Here is an 18,851-nt window from a genome sequence, read left to right as displayed (position 1 = left end):
GCAAACAGAAGCATGTTTAACAAAACCTAAAATTTCCTCTCCTTTTTAATCTCTAGACAGTAACACACTTCTATTATTAGCACCTCATATATTCTACCGGAACAAAAACTAGCAAGAGATTACAGACATACCGTAAGAGACACTGTAATTTTAACGTGCTCCATCTCATATCTGTAAATTGCAACTTTTACGTTATCTTCCTCTCCACCAAGAAGTGGATTTAAGCAGAATAACTTAAAATACTTAATTTTATGCTACTAGCATCTGAGAGAATTAACACCCTCCTGGTTTAATTCTGAAATAGCTATCTAATTCTTTATTAGTTATTTCGTTCTTCATTATAGCTTCAAAATTATTATTCAGCTAGAAGACAACATACATGCAGTAGGTTTGGGGGGAAGAAACATTATTCATCAGGTCAGTTCTTCAGGTTTGGGGGTTTTTTTTGTCAATTTTTATTACTGACCTCTATCAATCTTCATCACTGTTCAGGTTTGAAAGATCTTAAAAGTATTTAATATAAAAGCTCTTAAATGCTCTAGAATTTATTTTTCTATTTAAATATGAAAGCGGTATCAGTTTCTCCATTTAAATGCTCTTAAATACCTTTAATAGCACTACTTGTTAATTCAGGCTTCTTTTTATTCTCTTGTGGTTTGTGAGTCTCTTATACTGATGAAGAGGTAATTATTTAAGTATTTCCATAGCAGTTATTACCGTTTTAAGAACGGTAATTGACAAAAAAAGCCATTACTATTCTGCAGCTGTCATATTTATTTTTAAGCTAGACATCGGTATCTTGCTTCATACATGCTGTTGCCAGATTGCACATCCCCAGCAGGAGCAAGGCATCACAAAATTACACACCTTGTCCTTAATTTCCTGAGATCAGAGTATTCAAGATAACAACTCTCAAAGTAAGCATACTTGCCATCTTTGCCTGTAACTACAACTATCGCTGGTTAAAAGTTCATGCAGGTCTCAAAGGAGTTAATTCCCTGTATTCAACTAGAAGTAACTAATTTTGACGCAAGTGGTAACATAATAATGAAGTTGTTTTCCGAGCAGGAAAAGTAATAAAACTTGATTTTTCACATGTATATGTACTGGCTTCTCATAGAGAAACATGAATATTCAGAATTCTGCAAGCATAAAATACCTTGATTCTCACACTGGGCAAAAAAAAATAATCAGGTGTTACAGTTAGTCTAAACGTAAAAGTATGATGCTACCTCTTGCACAGTGTTGCATGTGCTTTCTGACTCTGGCTGATGACAAACAGAATATGTAACAGCTGCACTGTGCCTCATGTCCCTTAATGGGACACTGGCTTGAGTCACTTACTTGCACCTACCTATTTACACAAAACTTACCAGAACTGAACTCTGAAATTTCTACTCCAAGTTTGACTAAAGTCAACCAATGTGTTCAAAAGTAAATGAGGAAATTCTAAGGAAAAGACGGTCTAAGTTCTGTTTCCTAAGGAAAAAAAGGCTAGAAACAATATTAATTTTTACAGAGGACATATGGAATACATGTTCCACTACCATACCTGCATAGGACCTGGAATGCAAGACAAAACCCTTTCTATGTTTTCAGAATTCACGTCAACATCATTTACAGCAACTAGAGCATCTCCTGGAGATAAAACAGACAAAAGAATGAGAAAGTTAGATGATATTACACAACAATACAAAGCCAAACAGTGTTTTGTTTTGAAAATTAATATGGCATTCAAACAGTCATAAATGTCTTTTTGTTACATTTAAGTAGATAGTTTCTACATGCAATATTTACTATGTTTAAAAATGTTGTCTATTACCTCATTGCTCTTAAGGTGTTACTGCCTTGCTTGCATCATTTTACAGAAATAACTGTCAAAACCTCTCCCCTCCATCCCAGCTTACATCACTCATGTTACTTGATCAGAAAACCCAACAACTTCACTAATCAAGTTATGCCCAAGAATTACTTTTCTTCCCTCCAAAACCACCTCCAAAACCACCACTTGCCAATCCTTCTCCACTGCTACCTCCACTGACATAAACACTACCATTTCCAAAAGCACTCCAAAGCTCACTCTTCCCGTAGCAGCTTACAAGTTCTAGGCCACCACTTACACCAAAGTTTTCAACTGTTGGCTGAGCCTAACTATGGGAAAATCCCACCACCCTTGAGCCCCTCGCTTTGAAGCAGTCCTGGCAATTAACTGTGCGTAGTAATAACTCAGCTCAGTTCACTAAACTGGCAGAAAACCATTCGCTCTTCCTCATTTCATCCCTACACCTCCTTTGTCTCTCAAGCCACACCACAATTTAGTCCTTTCTCTTCTTTTCCATGCCTTGTCCACTGCTGTGGCTTCTTATTCTGCCCTCTTCATGCTTTTATCTGCCAGTTCTTCCTGCCCAATGACATCTTGTGTTTTCTAAATCTGACTCTCTTCCCATTACTGGAAACAAGGAGAAAAAAAAACCAGCATCCCAAAGAAAAAGTCTTTAACTGAACATGGAAAAGGTTTGAAAAATTAAAGGCACTAGTTACGAAAGCAAAGAGAACCGTATTAGAGCTTACAGACTTAAAATCCACATTGAAGTTTAAAGTACAAAAATCAAGCCGGGATTTCTATCTGAAGTGAGGGGAAATAATCTAGAGAAGTATCACAGTAATAATTAGTTGATAGCCTCTGCCTCATCCCCCTCAAAAAGATGCATGTTTAAGCATGGAGTAAGAAGGATGAGAGAGACCAGTGAAAAAAAAAGAACACCTGTGAAGTTAGAAAACGTAAAGCTAAAGTAACATCAAAAGATAAAACTACTTAGACTTGTGGAATAGAAATTGAAAAGTAAAAATAGAATTTTTGCTTGGTCATTCACCTACTTGCAAAAAAAAAAAAAAAAAAGAAAAAAAAGCAGCAGCAATAAGAGAAGGATACATATTAAAGATATTCCAGGTATGGTAGTGGGAGACCAAAAAAACCCAAAAGATTTGATTACACAAGCTGGCAATTTAGACCATCAGTCCAACATTTAAGATGAGATTTGAGGTTGAACTTAAGTCAGAAAAACTCTCACTAAAAGGATAGTCCTTCATGGTTTCTCTAATATCAACATCCAAAGTTGGAAGCACTTTTCAGTATAAAAGAAAGACTGTATCACAGATGAAGAAACCAATAAATATTACTGGAATAACAGAAGTATAAGGAATTAAATAGTATATTTATTCTCAAGAAGGTAACCAAGTAACACAAAACATGAAAAAGACAAACACAACACCCAGAAGCATTATGAAATGCATTTCCTTTGAATGTAGGTGAGTATTAATAGGACCTGACAGGATCCCATCCAAAGTACTCCTTACAATTCTATTCCCCTGTGCTCAAGAAAAATGAAATCAAATGAGATCAGATACACAGAAGTAATACTGCAATGACCATGGGAAATAGAGAACCCGTTTATGTTGGTTCAAGATGAGGTGACTAAAGGCTATGTGTGAAAGTAGCTAGAGCCGAAATCAGAAGGTTCTGTAATCTCAAAACAGAGAATTTCTAACAAGCTTTCCAATAAGGCTATCTAGGGCAAAATACCTAAGATGAGGCAACATAAATTTGTGCAAAGAACTATATGAAGTGACCGCCAGTGGCACCAGGATATAGGTCTTGATGGTTCATTAGGTACTTTCCAGAGCCAAATATTCAACTTCAGAGTAACAAAACAGGCCTTATTTTCTACTTGATTTTCTTTGGTGTCACTTTCAGTTGTCTCTGCTTTCTGTCCTATTGGGTGAAAAACTTGATTAGTTTCCAGCTTGTATCATCTGTCTGTAGAAAGGGAAATAAAGAAAAGAAATTAGCTTCTTACTAACATTGAAAGTGACTTGATTCCAGGTCATTCTTAAGCCTTACAGGCGTGAACTAAAAATATCAAGAGCTGCTCTGGAAGAGCAGATTGAAAATCAAGCCTAATTTTGCTTAAGCTGCACAAAGACTCACTTAAAAAGTACCTCCACATCCTCTCCAAGATCATCAATATTAGCATTTAAAAGGGTGTAACATGTAATATGAAACACTTAATAACCGACCGAAAAAAAGAAAAAAGGATTGACTGAGGGACTTGATTTTCTTTCAAACTAGGTACTCTTGAGCTTTGTTTTCTAAGGAAATGAGTCTTCTAAGATAATCCTATGAATAGCTTTGATCGCATTACTAACTTTCAGCCAAAGCTGGAAGAGAAGGCGCAAGTCATGTTACATGCTAGAGTTCTCTTAATAGACTGCTGGACAGAGAAGCCCTCCCCTTTTCCTTCCCTCTCCTGCCCCAGGTAAAGCTGCACCCTGAGCTCATCATCCGCCCTGTTTGTGCTCCAGGCTGCCCAGTTCGTGCAAGGGCAGCTCAGAATCAGACACAGCAAACACTGACTTGTCCAAAAAGCTGTTAAGAGGGCAGGGGAGGGAAGGGTATTATAAGAGCAGTATGAGGTATATCCCCATGTGTGGGGAAAGACGTGAGGGGAAGCATTCTGGGACTGGCCTAGCAAAGGCACGTGGATATAATGTAAATCCAAAGGCAGCTGGACAGTTCATTATTTCCTCTGTTCACAGTTTATTATTTGTATCTACATTTATATCTCATCACACTTAGGTGAGCCTTATTGAAAAAGGTGAAATAAACCAGCACGTTCCTCACAACTAGTGCTGCTACATTTGCAGGGTTCAAGGAACTCTATGAATTCCAGAACACACAGGCTAGAAACTGCAAAAGAACACCTGTCCTTTTCTCCTGCAGCAGGACAGGTGAAAAGCCAGAGGCAGCATTACAGTAGTGTTCAACTACACCTGCAACAGAGAAATCCTCAGCCAGGTAGTGGCAGCACTGCTCATCACTCTTTCAGGCAGCGTAAAGAGATTAGAAAAAGTATATGGATTCGTAGCAAACGTGCACATTAGTGTAACTTTTTGTTGCCAAGTGAAGGCTTAAAATAAACGTGCTCAACTGCAGAAATAGAGCGCTGAACTGTAAGGTTCAGTATATATTTTGAGGTTTCTAGGGAGAAGACTTGCTCAGCTCAAACTAACACAGTGATGATAATGATGTGCATACTAAGGAAAAGTTGAATCTGCGTCTCTGAGGTCTCTCCATTTCCTGAGAATCTAGTAAAGACAACAGAATCTGAAAGTTTAGAAGACTTCTGACAGTTTATCATTACTTCTATCTTCTACCTTGTTATTAAATACCATCAAATACAACTGGAATTCTTCCTAGGCACTAGGTCGATTGCTCAAAATCAGTGCAAAATACAATTAAGGCCAATGAGAGAAAGAACATTCTCCTTAACTAATCATCAGTAAGGAAATACAGAATCTCCCCAAAATGCAAGCAATATTCCTCTTTAATACACTAGGCAACAACCAACTGCTCACTGTTCTTTTACATTAAAGGAAAATTCATTCCTACTCTTTCTTACAGCAAAACCAAGAAAAGGTGAATTTTTATTATACACACAAAATGTTATCATTCCTTGGAACGAATTAAATTGTTTTTTCTATTTCAAGTAATAGTAGCGCTCTCCCTAACCTCTGTGTTTCTTGATATACAGCACAGTGAAGTTTTAGCCCATCAAATCTTCAATGCAACAATAATTCAAAGACAGGAAAGTTGAAAGTCAAACAGCATTTAAAAGCAGCTCAGTAAGTCCATGTCAGAGCTTCAGGACTTGAAAATTAGTAATCAAAAGCAGAGTGTTCAGGCTACTCTAATATAACAAGAAATTATATAAACAGAATTACTATGTTCTTTGTTGAAGAACACTGTATTAAAGATCATCATTCACAAATACAAGAGAAAGCATAAATTTGCTCTTGTACTCATCTGGAGCACTGTTTAAACAAAAGTTGTTTGTGTTCCCTTTGTTTTACTAGAGACCTTACGAATTCTCTTGTAAAGCCAACAGTCATCTAATTCACAAAGCCATTCAAACCAGCTGCACACATTTTGTGAAGACATACACACCTCAGCACTTAAGGGAGTATTTTTGAACCTCATCTCCCACAGCAGACTATACAAAGACACTTTGAAAGAAGATGATCCATCAGTATTTACATGTTAAATATTCAAAGTGTTTTATTTATTTGATGCCTAATGTACACATGTAAAACTTTCATTGAAGCAGTAAATATTTATTCCATTCAATTTGTAAAAATGTAATTATGTACCATAGATGGAACAGCTTTCCAGAAGACACAGCCAAAGAAATTCTGTAAAGCTGCCTTCATTTTGCCAGAAAATGCCATATCGCTATTAAAGAACTGCGACTCAACGTACAACTGAGAAAATCTGCATTTATCAGTATGGAGTGTCCAAAATTGTGGGGGGGTTGCAATTTTTTCCTTCTTTTCTTTTTGCCAAACACAACAGCATTCAGGGAATAGAGACTATGAAGTAACAGAATGAAAGACATCACTGGCACAATAGGAAGTATGTAAAATTATGAACACAGAATATCTTAAAGCAGAACATGACCACAAGATCTATCCAGTGTGGTAATTAATGCCAGCAAAAGAGTTTATACATGCAAGTGTTCCTTTGTTAGAGTTTCACATCTACACTTTCTTTGAGAATTGTTTCCTCCCCTTTAGCAGTGTGAAAAACTTACAGGAAGTGAGACTGACTTAGCTCTTCAGACATTAAGACCATCAGAAATATAGGGCAAATGTATAAAGTTTAATCTAATTTCACATACTTAATGCTTAATCAATTTAGGTTAAATGAAATGAAAGGGTAAATAGTGTTTGCCATTGTTTAAGTTGATCTAAATCGATGGTTTGCAGAGTTAAGTAAAATTTTCCCAGAATGAAACATTGCTGAATTTCAGATGTGGAGAGACATTTCACTAGCAGACAGAAAAAAAAGTTCTACAGATGGTACTGCAAATACATTTTTTCAATCATTCTTGTGCTCTTGTGGGTGAAAAAGCCCCTCTAACTGACTTTTTTTAAGTACAGAGATCAAAGTGAACTTTATCCTTTTTGCTGAAGTAGATGTATATACTTACATAGACAAGAAGCAGACATTTGCATGAAATCTTCTTTTCAATCCTGATATAAAATAATGTGAAATTTTGCCCCCTCCTTTTTTTTGCTTTTCAACAAATCAGTTGTATACAAAAATTTTACTGTATAATACTATATAGAATAGCACGTGACCTGCTCTTAGTGGCTTGCATTTCTACTGGCAATAAGATCACTATTGTCTGTCATGAAAGTCACCAGCATATATGTTAAAAGATGAAGAACATTAGAACAAAGTCTTGCTCAGTTCCATTTTTAGAGACACAGTGAACAACTGCAATAAAGGAAATAAATTTTCTTCAGGCAGCTCCAAGATATCAGACCTTGAGTCAATAAATTTATCTTTAGCAAAATACATGTCCTTCTCTAAGGAATAAAGTAAGCTTTTTTCTTAATTCCATAATAATGAATAATCAGGCTTTTGAGTTCTATCACTTAGAAAAAGATTCTCAGTCCACAAAGAAACTATAAGATGTCCATATATGTTCTCTACACAATGCCAAGCAAAACTGAATTTCACTAGACTGATGGAACAGAGAGAGAAGGCAGGAATTCTTTCCTATTTTCTTTTTTCTGTCTTTCTGTCTTCTCATTAGAAAAAACTTCTCACATCCAGCCAGTAGTAGCTAAGAACAGTGTACATTGATCTCAAGACACCTATTTTGCACACAGCTGATGAAATTATTCCTGCTTTTTTAAAGACAAAGTTTAGAAAAGTCTTTGGGACTGCTGGCATCCCTAAAATGTTTATTTCAGAACTGCCTATCACTTTGCCACATGAGGCATAGGACTATTACTTTTGTGAAATATCCATTCCCTAGAGATAAACCTGCAAGCACCATTTCTAAAAGTAGATCTTCTTTGCATTAAGCCAGGGTACACTGACTGATAAATGAATACCAGTTCCATGCTGTGATGGAAAGTGAACATTTTTGGCTGAATTAAAATCAGAACCATGTTGTTCATGTAGGAAAGGACTGAGGACACTTTTTTCATGAAATCCTGATATTTAGTTTCCTCTGTTCTTGGTAATGACTTGGTGGAAGTACTTATAAATGTTCACATACTCCTTTCCAAAAAAGGCAAAGTATGGAACACATTCTACTGAAGAAAGCCAGATCAATTACTTGCTTTACATGTTAGCAGGCTGCTTTTACCCAAACCAATGCTGTTATGCTTCAAGAGGAGATTAAAAGAACATAAACGACATCCCAAACTCCACAGTGAGAACATAGCAAAGCTTACACAAGCTCTGTATTTCTATCTTGCGTGCCCAGCGTCTCTACTTTGGAGAGCTTTTTCAACAAGTACACCATATATGGTAATTCCTCATGAAAATCTCAAACTCTCACAGTATTTTGGTCCTTTTGAGGATGTTTTTCTGACAGGACTCTTAGTTCCATGGTCTGCAAATGACAAAACCAGCATTTATCTTGACTGTCCGAAGATGACTGCAAGTTGCTTAATTTTTGTAAGTGGATTACCATTTTAAACCACTAGTCTATGCTACAGAAATCTAACAGATATACTTGACTTTCTAGCAATGATGGCCTCGTTTACCAAAACTTCAGAACTCTAACAGCAGTATCTGCATTTTTACTATTAAAATTAAAATGAGCAGAGATTACTTAAACATTTCTTTATTTGGGGAAAACAAACAAATAACCCTCCCACATAACATCAACAGAATTACTGGACTAAAATCCATAGAAAACCATTTGTCACTAAATGGGGTTGGGATCTGGACCTTTCAACTGAAACTTGCAACAGCAGTCTGCATCTTTTGCATACTTGTTCAAAATGAGGTAATTATAGCTCATCTTTACTATCATCCAAGATTAACCCCTGTCCCTGGGTAGTTTTCACACTTTGACAACTGTGCCTAGTGATCAGGTGAGAGAATTCATGCAAACTGTTCAGATATTCGGTGATGAGAGCAATAAGAACAGAAGATAATTTCAAAGAGGGTAACAATAGTAAGCTCTGCTAGTGAAAAGAGCTTTCCTGTATTTTCAGTGTCATTGGAATTACTTTTCCATTTGTACTACAGCAAAGATGATGATCATCAGCATTTATAAGAAATATCCCCTGCTGTGAATTGGATAGGTTTCAATTTGAGGAACAGGGGAAAAAAAAAAAAAAAATCAAATTATAATGGCATTTCCTATCACAACTGTCATTTGCCTGGATCTAAGGGGGAATATTTAGTGGAGCTTTTTCACCTTTGAAGATATGCTCACATATGAGACTAGAAAATTTTACACAGCAGACCAAGCTTTGCATATTGTTAATAATGAACTCAAGCAAGAAAAAGTTTTGCCAAAAATACAGAAGACACTTAAAAAAAACCATGAGATAAAAGCAACTGTATTTCATCTTAATCAAAATGAAAAGTGACAGCAAAAATTTAAAAATCAATGAGGGCTTTTTTGTTTTGAAAATTTAAGATGGATGCTGAACTGCTAAATATTAAAACAAATAAATAAATAAATGAACGGATAAACAACACATGCATCATGCATCAAGTGGCATCTTTTTACAGAGTTACAAAGCGGCAGGGGTTTTTTAGCTTGCAAAACTGTTGTATTTACTTTCATATGGTCAGCGCCTGCATTCTACTTGGTTAATAAAGTACAGCAACAAGACTTACGACTTCCATATGCAATCTTAAATAAAAAAAATTAGTGTAGTGCACAAATAATAAACAGATGTTTTAAGTGTTCAAAGCTATAAGGGATACACATTTCAGAATAAACTGAACAAGCCACCTAAGTAAAGTGATTATTTAGGAGGGCAAAACCAGTTATTTCTACTAAGAAATGTTAAAGCAATAACCATTTTGTAACTGTTTATTCAGAGTGAAAAAAATGAAGAGAGTTTAATCTCCCTTACAATTCAACCTTGTAAGCCATGTCAGTGGCTACCATACTTACCACTGAAAAATTAACTAATTTGCCAATGAAAATACAAAGTAATCACTAACTTGGTTATTATTTAACATATTACAAACCCAAGCCTTGGGAAAAATAATCTAGAGCTCAAATTTTAAATAAGATGGGAGAGTTAGAACACCATTATCGGGCATTACTGGCAGGATTTTGGTAGCGGGGTGCTGCAGGAATGACTCGTGGCAGAAGGTCGCGAGCTGCCTTGTGCTGCTCATAGCCAGTTCCAAAGCTAGTGGAAGCAACTCACCACCTACCGAAACATGACCTAGCTAGGGGAGCCATGGCACCTCTGCCCAAATGTACTGAAAAGTGAGCAGGAGTCACTAGAGGAGGGGCCGTAGCCCACGGAGGGGACCCATCCCTGAAGGGCTGTGGCCTGTGGAGAAGTCATGCTGCAGCAGAGGAAAACGAGAAAGAAGCGAGGAGTGGCAGAAGGAAAACATCACACACACAATCCCACCCTCTTCTGCCACCCGTTATCTCACCAAAGGAGTTGGGATGCACAGTGTCAACGTGCAGTAAAAACAAGGGTACCCGAGACTGGGAAAGGGGAGAGATGTTTGACTGAAGCTGAGCCTGGAGAAGGCAGGGAAAAAGGCATTTTTTTAATTGTTTGGGGTCTTGTTTTGTTTTCATCTTCTCAGTACTTTAAACAGTGATCTGAAGTTTTATGTTAACTGGCAAAAAGTTAAATTCAGTAACAACTCCCTGAGCCAAGACTGTTTGCCTGCAATGCATGTTGCAAACTGGTCACCAGGAAGACCACAGTATGTCATTTTGAAGCATGTATTTTAAAAGGAAAATACACTTAGTATTTGCTTCACAAAAGACTACTACGAAAAATGGTCTGCACCATTGAAGACTATTAAAATATTAAAAAGCAAAACAAGAACAGGTTAATATCTATGCATATGCAGGTCAATGAGGCTGAACAAAGTTATAACCAAACCAGCTACCAGGCATCATGCTCTACTGATAAGTATTCCTCATGTGTGATGGCTCAAGAAGCTGCCTCATGGCTCAAGAACTTTTGTGCAAATACTTCAATTTTAGACTGACCACAGAAATATTATTTACTGACTGTTTCCACAATTCACAACAGGATTCCTAAAACTTACTTTTAACAACAAAAACAACAAAAAAAAGCAAAGTTCTACTGTATTTTTCTTGAACTTTCTGTCCAACTTCAGATCCTATTGAACTTCAGTTGCTTCCAAATCAGGCTTTGGGTGTATACCATAGCTATCCCACCCTCTGATGTGCAATGCGGAAGCAGTAAACCAGATAGTTTTTTGACTGGAACAAAGCTTTTTTTACTGTATATTCTTTATGCATACAGCACTGAAACCTGAGCATCTCATTTATGCAAAGCATCCCTATTTCTAGATACCACATAAAAATTCCAGAGTACTCAGCATTCACTATAGATATATAATTTGAAAGTATTTTTATATGAAAATTATACATTTTATACTGTTGGCACAGAATACAGCTCATTTTCCCAGTTAAGAGCTGAATGACTACAGCATGCTTAAAAGTATTTGTTTCCACTGTGCAAAAACAAGGCAATATAGGTTGATGATAGGCTAGGACATATTAAACTGCAAGACTCTTTAGATTAATTTACACGTTCTTCTATTTGAAACAAAACAAAACCAGTTTTTGTCCTCACTAGCTCCGGGAATCATTAAGCGCAGCAGATGAAGTACCATCTCCATTTAGAAGGTTAGTTTTATGTCCAGGATCTGCTATTTGCCTACACTATTCTGACTTCACACCTGCTCTTACAAACATGCCGTTATATACATATTTGTGTCTCAAAATTAACCTACAGGCTATAAATACCCACACCTACACTAATTAGATTAAACACCATTAAGCAGATCAAGCTGAAACTCCCTCCCTCCTCCTCCTCAGTCTGCATCCCCCACTTCTTGACTAATGAGTTCTTTTCGTAAAATCTGAAAGTTATCCAATTCTCCCTCTGGAGTATTCTTTAGCATCCCTACCAAAAATATGTGCTAGAAAAATCAGCTACTCAAAGCACGATTTGCCTTTTTACACACACAACATTGGAATTTCAAAAGCACTCGTGCTGACTGTGGGATTTGTGCTACTGCAGTATTAAGATTTTCATGATCTTCTAATCAACATCACATCTTTGCGCTCTCTCTACGAGGGACCAACTTCAAGGGTAATTAAACAACCTTCCACCCTTTGCAGGTGTAGGCTAGCTGTCTCACATTTACTGTCTTTGAGCCTAGGGTCTTGTGACTGCCGAGTCCTTTTAATGGCCTCTTGATGCTGGAAGCAGGAGTATTTCTGCTCCTTCACTACTGGCCACAGAAGTTCATTCTCTTCCACTATTCACGCTTGGGTGCCTGTCAGACCTTCTATAACCCAAATTTAACTTAACTATACCAGCAAAAACTAGACAAGCAGTTTTTCTTCTGGGTTAGTTTTCTGCCAGGTTATTTAGTTGCATCAGCTCATGGAAGTGTCTGACAAGAGCCAAACCAACACAATGGCGAGCTGCTATACTGGCCCAATGCCTTCTAAAACTGCAGTCCCACTATGTATTTGGAGGCCTTCTGATCACAGCTGCTGAAGCAGCAGCTGTATACTTGCTAAACAGAGGAATATCCAAACTAGGCTGTGCAGAAAGTTTAAAACATAAATCGTACTCAGTATTTTTTCTTCATATACAGTAAAGCTTTTTAATCAAGGGGAATAGTGCGGAAAAAAATGAAAACAAAATACAGTATTTGGCAGACTATAGCTTTTCCCCAGTCCCACTTACCTACTGAACAAATTCTGCATTAGATTAAAGCAGGTGGTGGTGGGGTATTTGTTGCTCCAAGTTCAAGCTGCTCATTGCCGGTAAGCCTAAAGGATAGTCATCTCCTTACTGTATTAACACCTTCTAGTTTATGTCACATGTTCTTAAAACCACTAATACAGTAAAAGCGAACAGGTAAGAAAACATCAGATACAATGACATTTATTTAAAATAATCCCTCAAGAACTGACAAAATACTTGTTTTAAGTAATTGCTTATGTCTCAGGAATATTAAAGTCAGCTGCCTAAAAGAAAAAAAATAATTTACATCATCATTTTAAAGGAAGAGTGCAGAAGTTAACTATTCATTCGATTACTTACCAATCAAGATTTGACCTGTTTTCATTGCTGAACTACCTGGCACTAAGCCATGTACTACAAGCTTCTCTTCACTGATTCCTCTGATGACTTTATTCTTCCTGCCTTGTTTTTCCGCTCTTCTGCTCCATGAAGACTGATGGACAATCCCTATTAAGGCCTCCAGCAGCCTGTGCTGCTCATCTTCTTCAGTGCTGTACAGTTTTCTGGGATTTACATAAACATATACATCTTTGTATTTTTGCTGCACAGTGACACCCATTTTCTGAGCAGACTGGTGTTTCAATATGGAAGTAGGACCAGTGGAGTGCACATTACAGCTTCCACTGCCTTTCTTATCAGAATGCTTTGGTAAAAGATTCTTCTTTTTTAATATTTTGGTCAATTTCTTCAGTTCATACTTTTTTTCTTTTCGTGATCCCTCTTGAATAACTTCAGCTTCATTTTCACGAAACCTGACATGATTCACTGCTGGCATTTCTGGACAGCTGTTCTGAAGCAGAGTTTCTTCCTCACTTTCACTCAATTCTAAATAAAATAATTCCCCATTTTTCTGCACACCATCCAACCATTCAGGTTCAAGGTCACTGGGAAAGAAAGAAGAAAGATCAGTGACAGCTCTACTAAGGAAAACTGCTATGCAAGTGACATCTGATTACTTCAAGTAGGGAGAGGATAGGGAGAGTACAACAGGGAGGCGGGGGGGGGGGGTGGGGGGGTGTGGAGAAAAAAAAAAAAGTTGCCTCCTGAATCTCAAGTGCTTTAAGTTTGCCACAAGGGTAAGAGCTCTTCTCAGACAAATGATGGATATGGCAAGTAAAGACATCCCTCACAAATGTTAAAAGAGTTTCTTCAAATGCCTTACAGGAAAACAGCCATTGCAAAAAGCAATATTCCCTTTTCTGAAAACAAACAAACAAAACCAACCCCAAACCATTTCTTACATATACAAGTTTTAATTAGTAATTACATTCATGGGTATAATGGGGCTTTCTCTTAGAGAAAAAATGCCATCCTATTTTTTCTCTCCCATTATTTCTTCCCTTACACATTTATAAGAAGGCTTGTATTTTGGAAAGACAAGATTAACATTTTAAAATCACCTCAACATCACCAAAAAACTCCAAGATGAAATCTAGGTAACACTTTTTAAGGCAAGTTCAAAATAGCATACTGAAGCTCACAGGCAAAAATACACAAGAAGTAAAGAGGCAGCACTGCTACAGAAAAAGTTCTAGCAGCTGGAGTGGATCACTAAGTCACTAGCAAGAAGCTGCTGCAAAGAAAAGGCAAAGCAACTACAGGATGTATTAACAGGAGTACCATCTGCACAACACAAAAAAATTTTTTCCCTAATTTGGCAATGGCGATGTGTCAACCATGTCCAGTTTTGGATAGTACATTTAAAGAAAGATGTAAGAACTGGAACAAGCCCAGAGCACAGAGAGAAATAGTAAGTAGTTTATAAACATGTTTTAAAGGGAAAGAGACTGAAGGAAATCATACTCTTTTGGCTGAGAAAAAAAACAAAGAAAAAATTATAGCTGAGAGGCAACAGACCAAATGGTCCACCACTCCCCTCCCCAAGATGAACCACAGAGTATTACTACAGAAGGATGAGGATCAATAATGGTCCAAGCAGGAGTACTTAGTGGTTTAACGTACCAAACTATTTAAGCTAAATATTAAGGTAGCTTTTTGATCACCAGCCCCTCTCCAAAAACAAACAAACAAACCCAGAAAAAAACCCAACAAAAACCCCTCAGCATTAGCAGGCAATGTAAGGAACATCTGGGACGTTCTGTATGGAACATTTTCAGGAACAGACAAGACCAGTTCATTCTTCCTGAGTAGATGACAAACAGGTCTCCCTTTCTATGAATGAGTCCACGCTGATAAAAATCAAATAAGGAAAAACTAGAATGGAGACTTGCATCATAATTAATATCATTAGTTGTTTAAAGTTAACATACATTCATTCATACATTTTATACTAGAACTAGCTAATTTTACTGACTCAAGGATGCAAATTCTGTTTAAAACTAGTATTATATAATTCAAATGGAGCATTTATTTGAATACACAGACAAATGATACAGCTTCAAAGTTTAGCTGAACAGAGAACATTGTACAAAGACACTGCACCACACCACCTTTAAGGGCTCAAAGAGAGGATCTGGCTGGACTAAGAATACGGAAAATGTTGGCATTACTCTCTTCCTGGAACCCCAGTGAGTTAGGGAGGTCTATGGATGTTGCAGACAGGAAGAAACATCACACATTTCCTCTGTAGTTATTAATTATTTTGCCCAAATTGATAGTTTTAAAAGAAGAGCCACTACCTGTGATAATTTGGCTATTCCTGATGGTCATGGGTAAGTCAGAGTTTGCATCTTCCACCACATCTTACTCAAGATCTTGAGTATCTTACTCAAGCAAAGTATCAGAAAGATAAAAACACCTAAAGGCTGTTGTTAGAGCCAGACAATTATCTAACCTAACATCTCTCAAAAGGTGGTAGGTAAGAAATAACAAGACAGTTTTTCCTTGTTTTGTTTTGGGTTTTTTTTAAGAAGTACTCCTGCAGTCTGGTGCATGTAAGCAAAATGAGGGAAAACCCAAAATTGATAAAGGACACATTAGAAGTTTACAAAGAAATAACATTTGGGTTAGCAGAAACTCCTGTGATGTCTGATAGCCTTTTTATTCCCTCTTTAAAAGGGACTGTGCTCTTTGGAAAAACTTTCTTCTTCGGGGTAAATGTCAAAATCTCAACTTGGATGCCAGTTCACATACTTATGTTCTCCAGCTTCCTTGCCTGTTTTCATTAGAAGCTACTACATGGACCAAGGGGAAAAAAAAAAGGGGGGTGGTGGTGGTGGTGGTGTGGTGTTTACACTGGGTCCACTCAAACAGAAGCGCTCCAGAGAGAAGGCTCTTCAAGGAGGGGCACACATGACAAAGTTCCTCTATGCAAATAAGGTGGTAAAGACAGAAGACTGAAAAAGTGTCACAAGCACATGAATTGCTCTCCTTGAAGGCATTTTCATGACAGTAGTGTAAAGGTACTATTACTTTCTGAATACAGATCCATACAGACATCTAAAAAAGCAAAGTCTGAAATAAGAAATCTGCACCTAGTATGACAGGTTTTTTTCCTAAATTCACAATTGATTTAAACCAAGATAAAAGAAAAAAAATTATAATCTCATTTTCATCTCTTCCCTTGTGCCAAAACAGGCAGTTACACAATAACCTGAGCTTCTGTGTAGGCCCGGAAGCCTCAATCAAGGGATGTAAAAATCTGGAAGACCCGGATTCCTCCAAGAACGGTTTCACAGATCCCACACAGATATTTCTCCTTTGGGATAAATGTCCGAAAAACTGTGCCAATTGAAATTGTCCATGTATGGAAGAAACATATACTAGAAACGCAGGATCCAAATTCTGATTCCGAAGCAGGTGACTGTACTCACCCAAGGAAACTCGGAAACAATAAACAGTTAACATCTATGAGCCTTGTTTTAAAGCAATTAAAGAAAACAACAAACCAAGGATTAACAATTTTACTGCACTGTATGATTAAATTCCACCCATATGATACTTTACAGAAGTAAAGATCATCTTTAGTTTTCCCAACCTTTGCCTACACAACAACAAAGTACAGCTTAAGACTGAGGCATCAACTTGGTATACGCAAAGCTGCCATCTTCTTAATAGCTATGGCTGCCTAGAGGGGTTCTGATCCATCACAACTAGCAAAGTGACAGAAAATGTTAAACTCTGTTAAAACAGACAACACTATTAAAAAAACCAAATCAAAACCACACTATTTCCACAATGGCATATGTAAGCATTCACTTCACACATCTGCCTGAAAACAGGCCTTGGACAAAATCACTGGGGTCTGAGAAAGAAGCACTCTATCACCCTTACTTCTGCCCTCACATGAACGTTCCTTGGTGTGTCTTGATTTTGTCACATCAGCTGTATTATCAAGCAGCACGGTTTCAACTGTCAGAAGCTTATTCTGGAAGCTGTTAAACTGTTAATTCAGAAGACCATTCCCAAGGTTTTTCTTTCTTTAATTTATCAAATATGGCCGATTATAAAACCAGATACAGATAATCTGCCATTATCTTCAAATGCCATTATCTTCAACAAACGCCATTCTCTTCAAATAGCTAACAGGCCTATCTTTGTACCTGTTACTTTGGCAAACTGCACTCTGTTTCTCCCTCCCTTTTCACTACAAGTCACACCTTCACCTTTTGTTTCTGTACTGAGAAAGCTGGAGTGTTACAGGCCCAACAGGAGAAACTATTTGGACCCAAAATTAAAGCTTCACAGTACTGTTGATGCAGTGATAACAAAAGACACATCTCAATTTATCCAACAGTATTACACATTGTGTTGTGTTGAAAACTGTGGAACACGGCTTTAACCTCTCAACACATGTAAAGAACACCAGCAAGTAGGCATTTTAGATGAAAGAATTAGGAAAAAACCACCAAATACACACAAAAGAAAAAAAAAAGCATGGCTTCAGGCAGAAAAGTGTTACAGTTGAGTTCTGGCGTATAAACCCAGAAACAAAGTAAGGTAGGTGTGCAACCAACAGCTTTGTTTCTCAGCCAGCCAGAAGTATGGGACAACTACAAAACCAAGTATACTTAAACACACATCAAACCTCTCCCACGTAAAATCTTCCTTTTTCTTCCTCACTGCACTGCATAATGAAAATAACAGGCCGAACAAAATGCCATTGATTAGACCTCGAAATACACATTTGAACTGTCAAGCAGAGTTGCTTTAATGCAGGGATCTGACAGAGAGTCAGTTTTTATATGAATTGAAAACCAAAACCCCAATAAAAGAAAACGCCAGCGGTTGTGCACACGACTTTAAAACATGTATAGGTATTACAGAGTGGTCTTCTCACCCACCGCTTCCCCAAAGCCAGGCCAGTAAACCAGGAGAGCTGCACCTCCAGCTCCCAAGCATTTAGTACAGGCACCAGCCCGAGGGGCTGCCCGCTAGCTTAACTAACGCTGCCGCTCCCCACGTTACTTTCAGGGTTTCGTCAAAGAAACACACTCTTAAAAAACGACCCGCCCGGGGAAAACCCCCGGCCCGGCCCACGTCCCGCCGCCCGGCCCCGCGGCAGCGGAGGGCACCGAACGCCGCCGTCCCCGCCCTTACTCGGAGCTCGCGGACGGCGAAGTGGCGGACGAGCCGCTCTCGCTGCTGCCGCCGCCCGTACCCGCACGCTCAACGCCTTCTCCCCTCGACGGCTCCATCCCCTCAGCAGCTCCGCGCCCACTCCCGCCATCCCCCCCGGACGCCATGACACCCCAGCGCACTCGGGTGGGGGGGGGGGCACGTGACCCGCGCCCTGCCCTTCCCATTGGCGGGCCCGGCCCGGCGCTATGGAGACGAGGAGGGAAGCCTGAAGGCGCGTCCTGCCCAGGGCTGCCGCGCGCGGAGCGTTAACGGTCGCGGCGGCGGCACCGCCGCCTGTGAGGCCCGCGCCCACGGAGAGCCCCGGCACCGCCAGCCGGCCCCGGGAGGAACTGGCGACGGGCCTCAGAGCACCAGGCTCTTCTAAGCAGTAATTACGGCACGCACCGCTGCCCGCCTCGGGAGGAGGTAAAGCATAATTTTAGCGCGGCTTCTGACAGAAA

General features: G+C 38.6%; 1 protein-coding gene across 3 annotated transcripts in view; it reads right to left on the bottom strand.

Annotated features, from left to right (window-relative positions):
* Nucleotides 1-18,851, bottom strand: part of INTU (inturned planar cell polarity protein) — a 57,940-nt gene that overhangs the window by 33,351 nt on the left and 5,738 nt on the right. For 2 of the 3 annotated variants that reach the window (XR_007507839.1, XM_049815390.1), the window contains exons 1-3: nucleotides 18,370-18,516; nucleotides 13,171-13,754; nucleotides 1,553-1,638 (exon numbers count right to left, since the gene is read on the bottom strand). Coding sequence is in view for 2 of the 3 variants with exons in the window: in XM_049815390.1 (XP_049671347.1) it covers nucleotides 1,553-1,638; nucleotides 13,171-13,754; nucleotides 18,370-18,515 (816 nt within the window). In the remaining variant the exon portion in view is untranslated. Of the gene's footprint in view, nucleotides 1-1,552; nucleotides 1,639-13,170; nucleotides 13,755-18,369; nucleotides 18,517-18,851 lie in introns of those variants that run through there. The other variant, XM_049815392.1, reaches the window with a different exon arrangement.

This window comes from Accipiter gentilis, chromosome 12 (genome assembly GCF_929443795.1).
Source record: "Accipiter gentilis chromosome 12, bAccGen1.1, whole genome shotgun sequence".
Lineage (NCBI taxonomy): Eukaryota > Metazoa > Chordata > Aves > Accipitriformes > Accipitridae > Astur > Astur gentilis.
The sequence above is the reverse complement of the archived record's forward strand: the minus strand, read 5'-3'. Positions and strand labels throughout refer to the sequence as shown.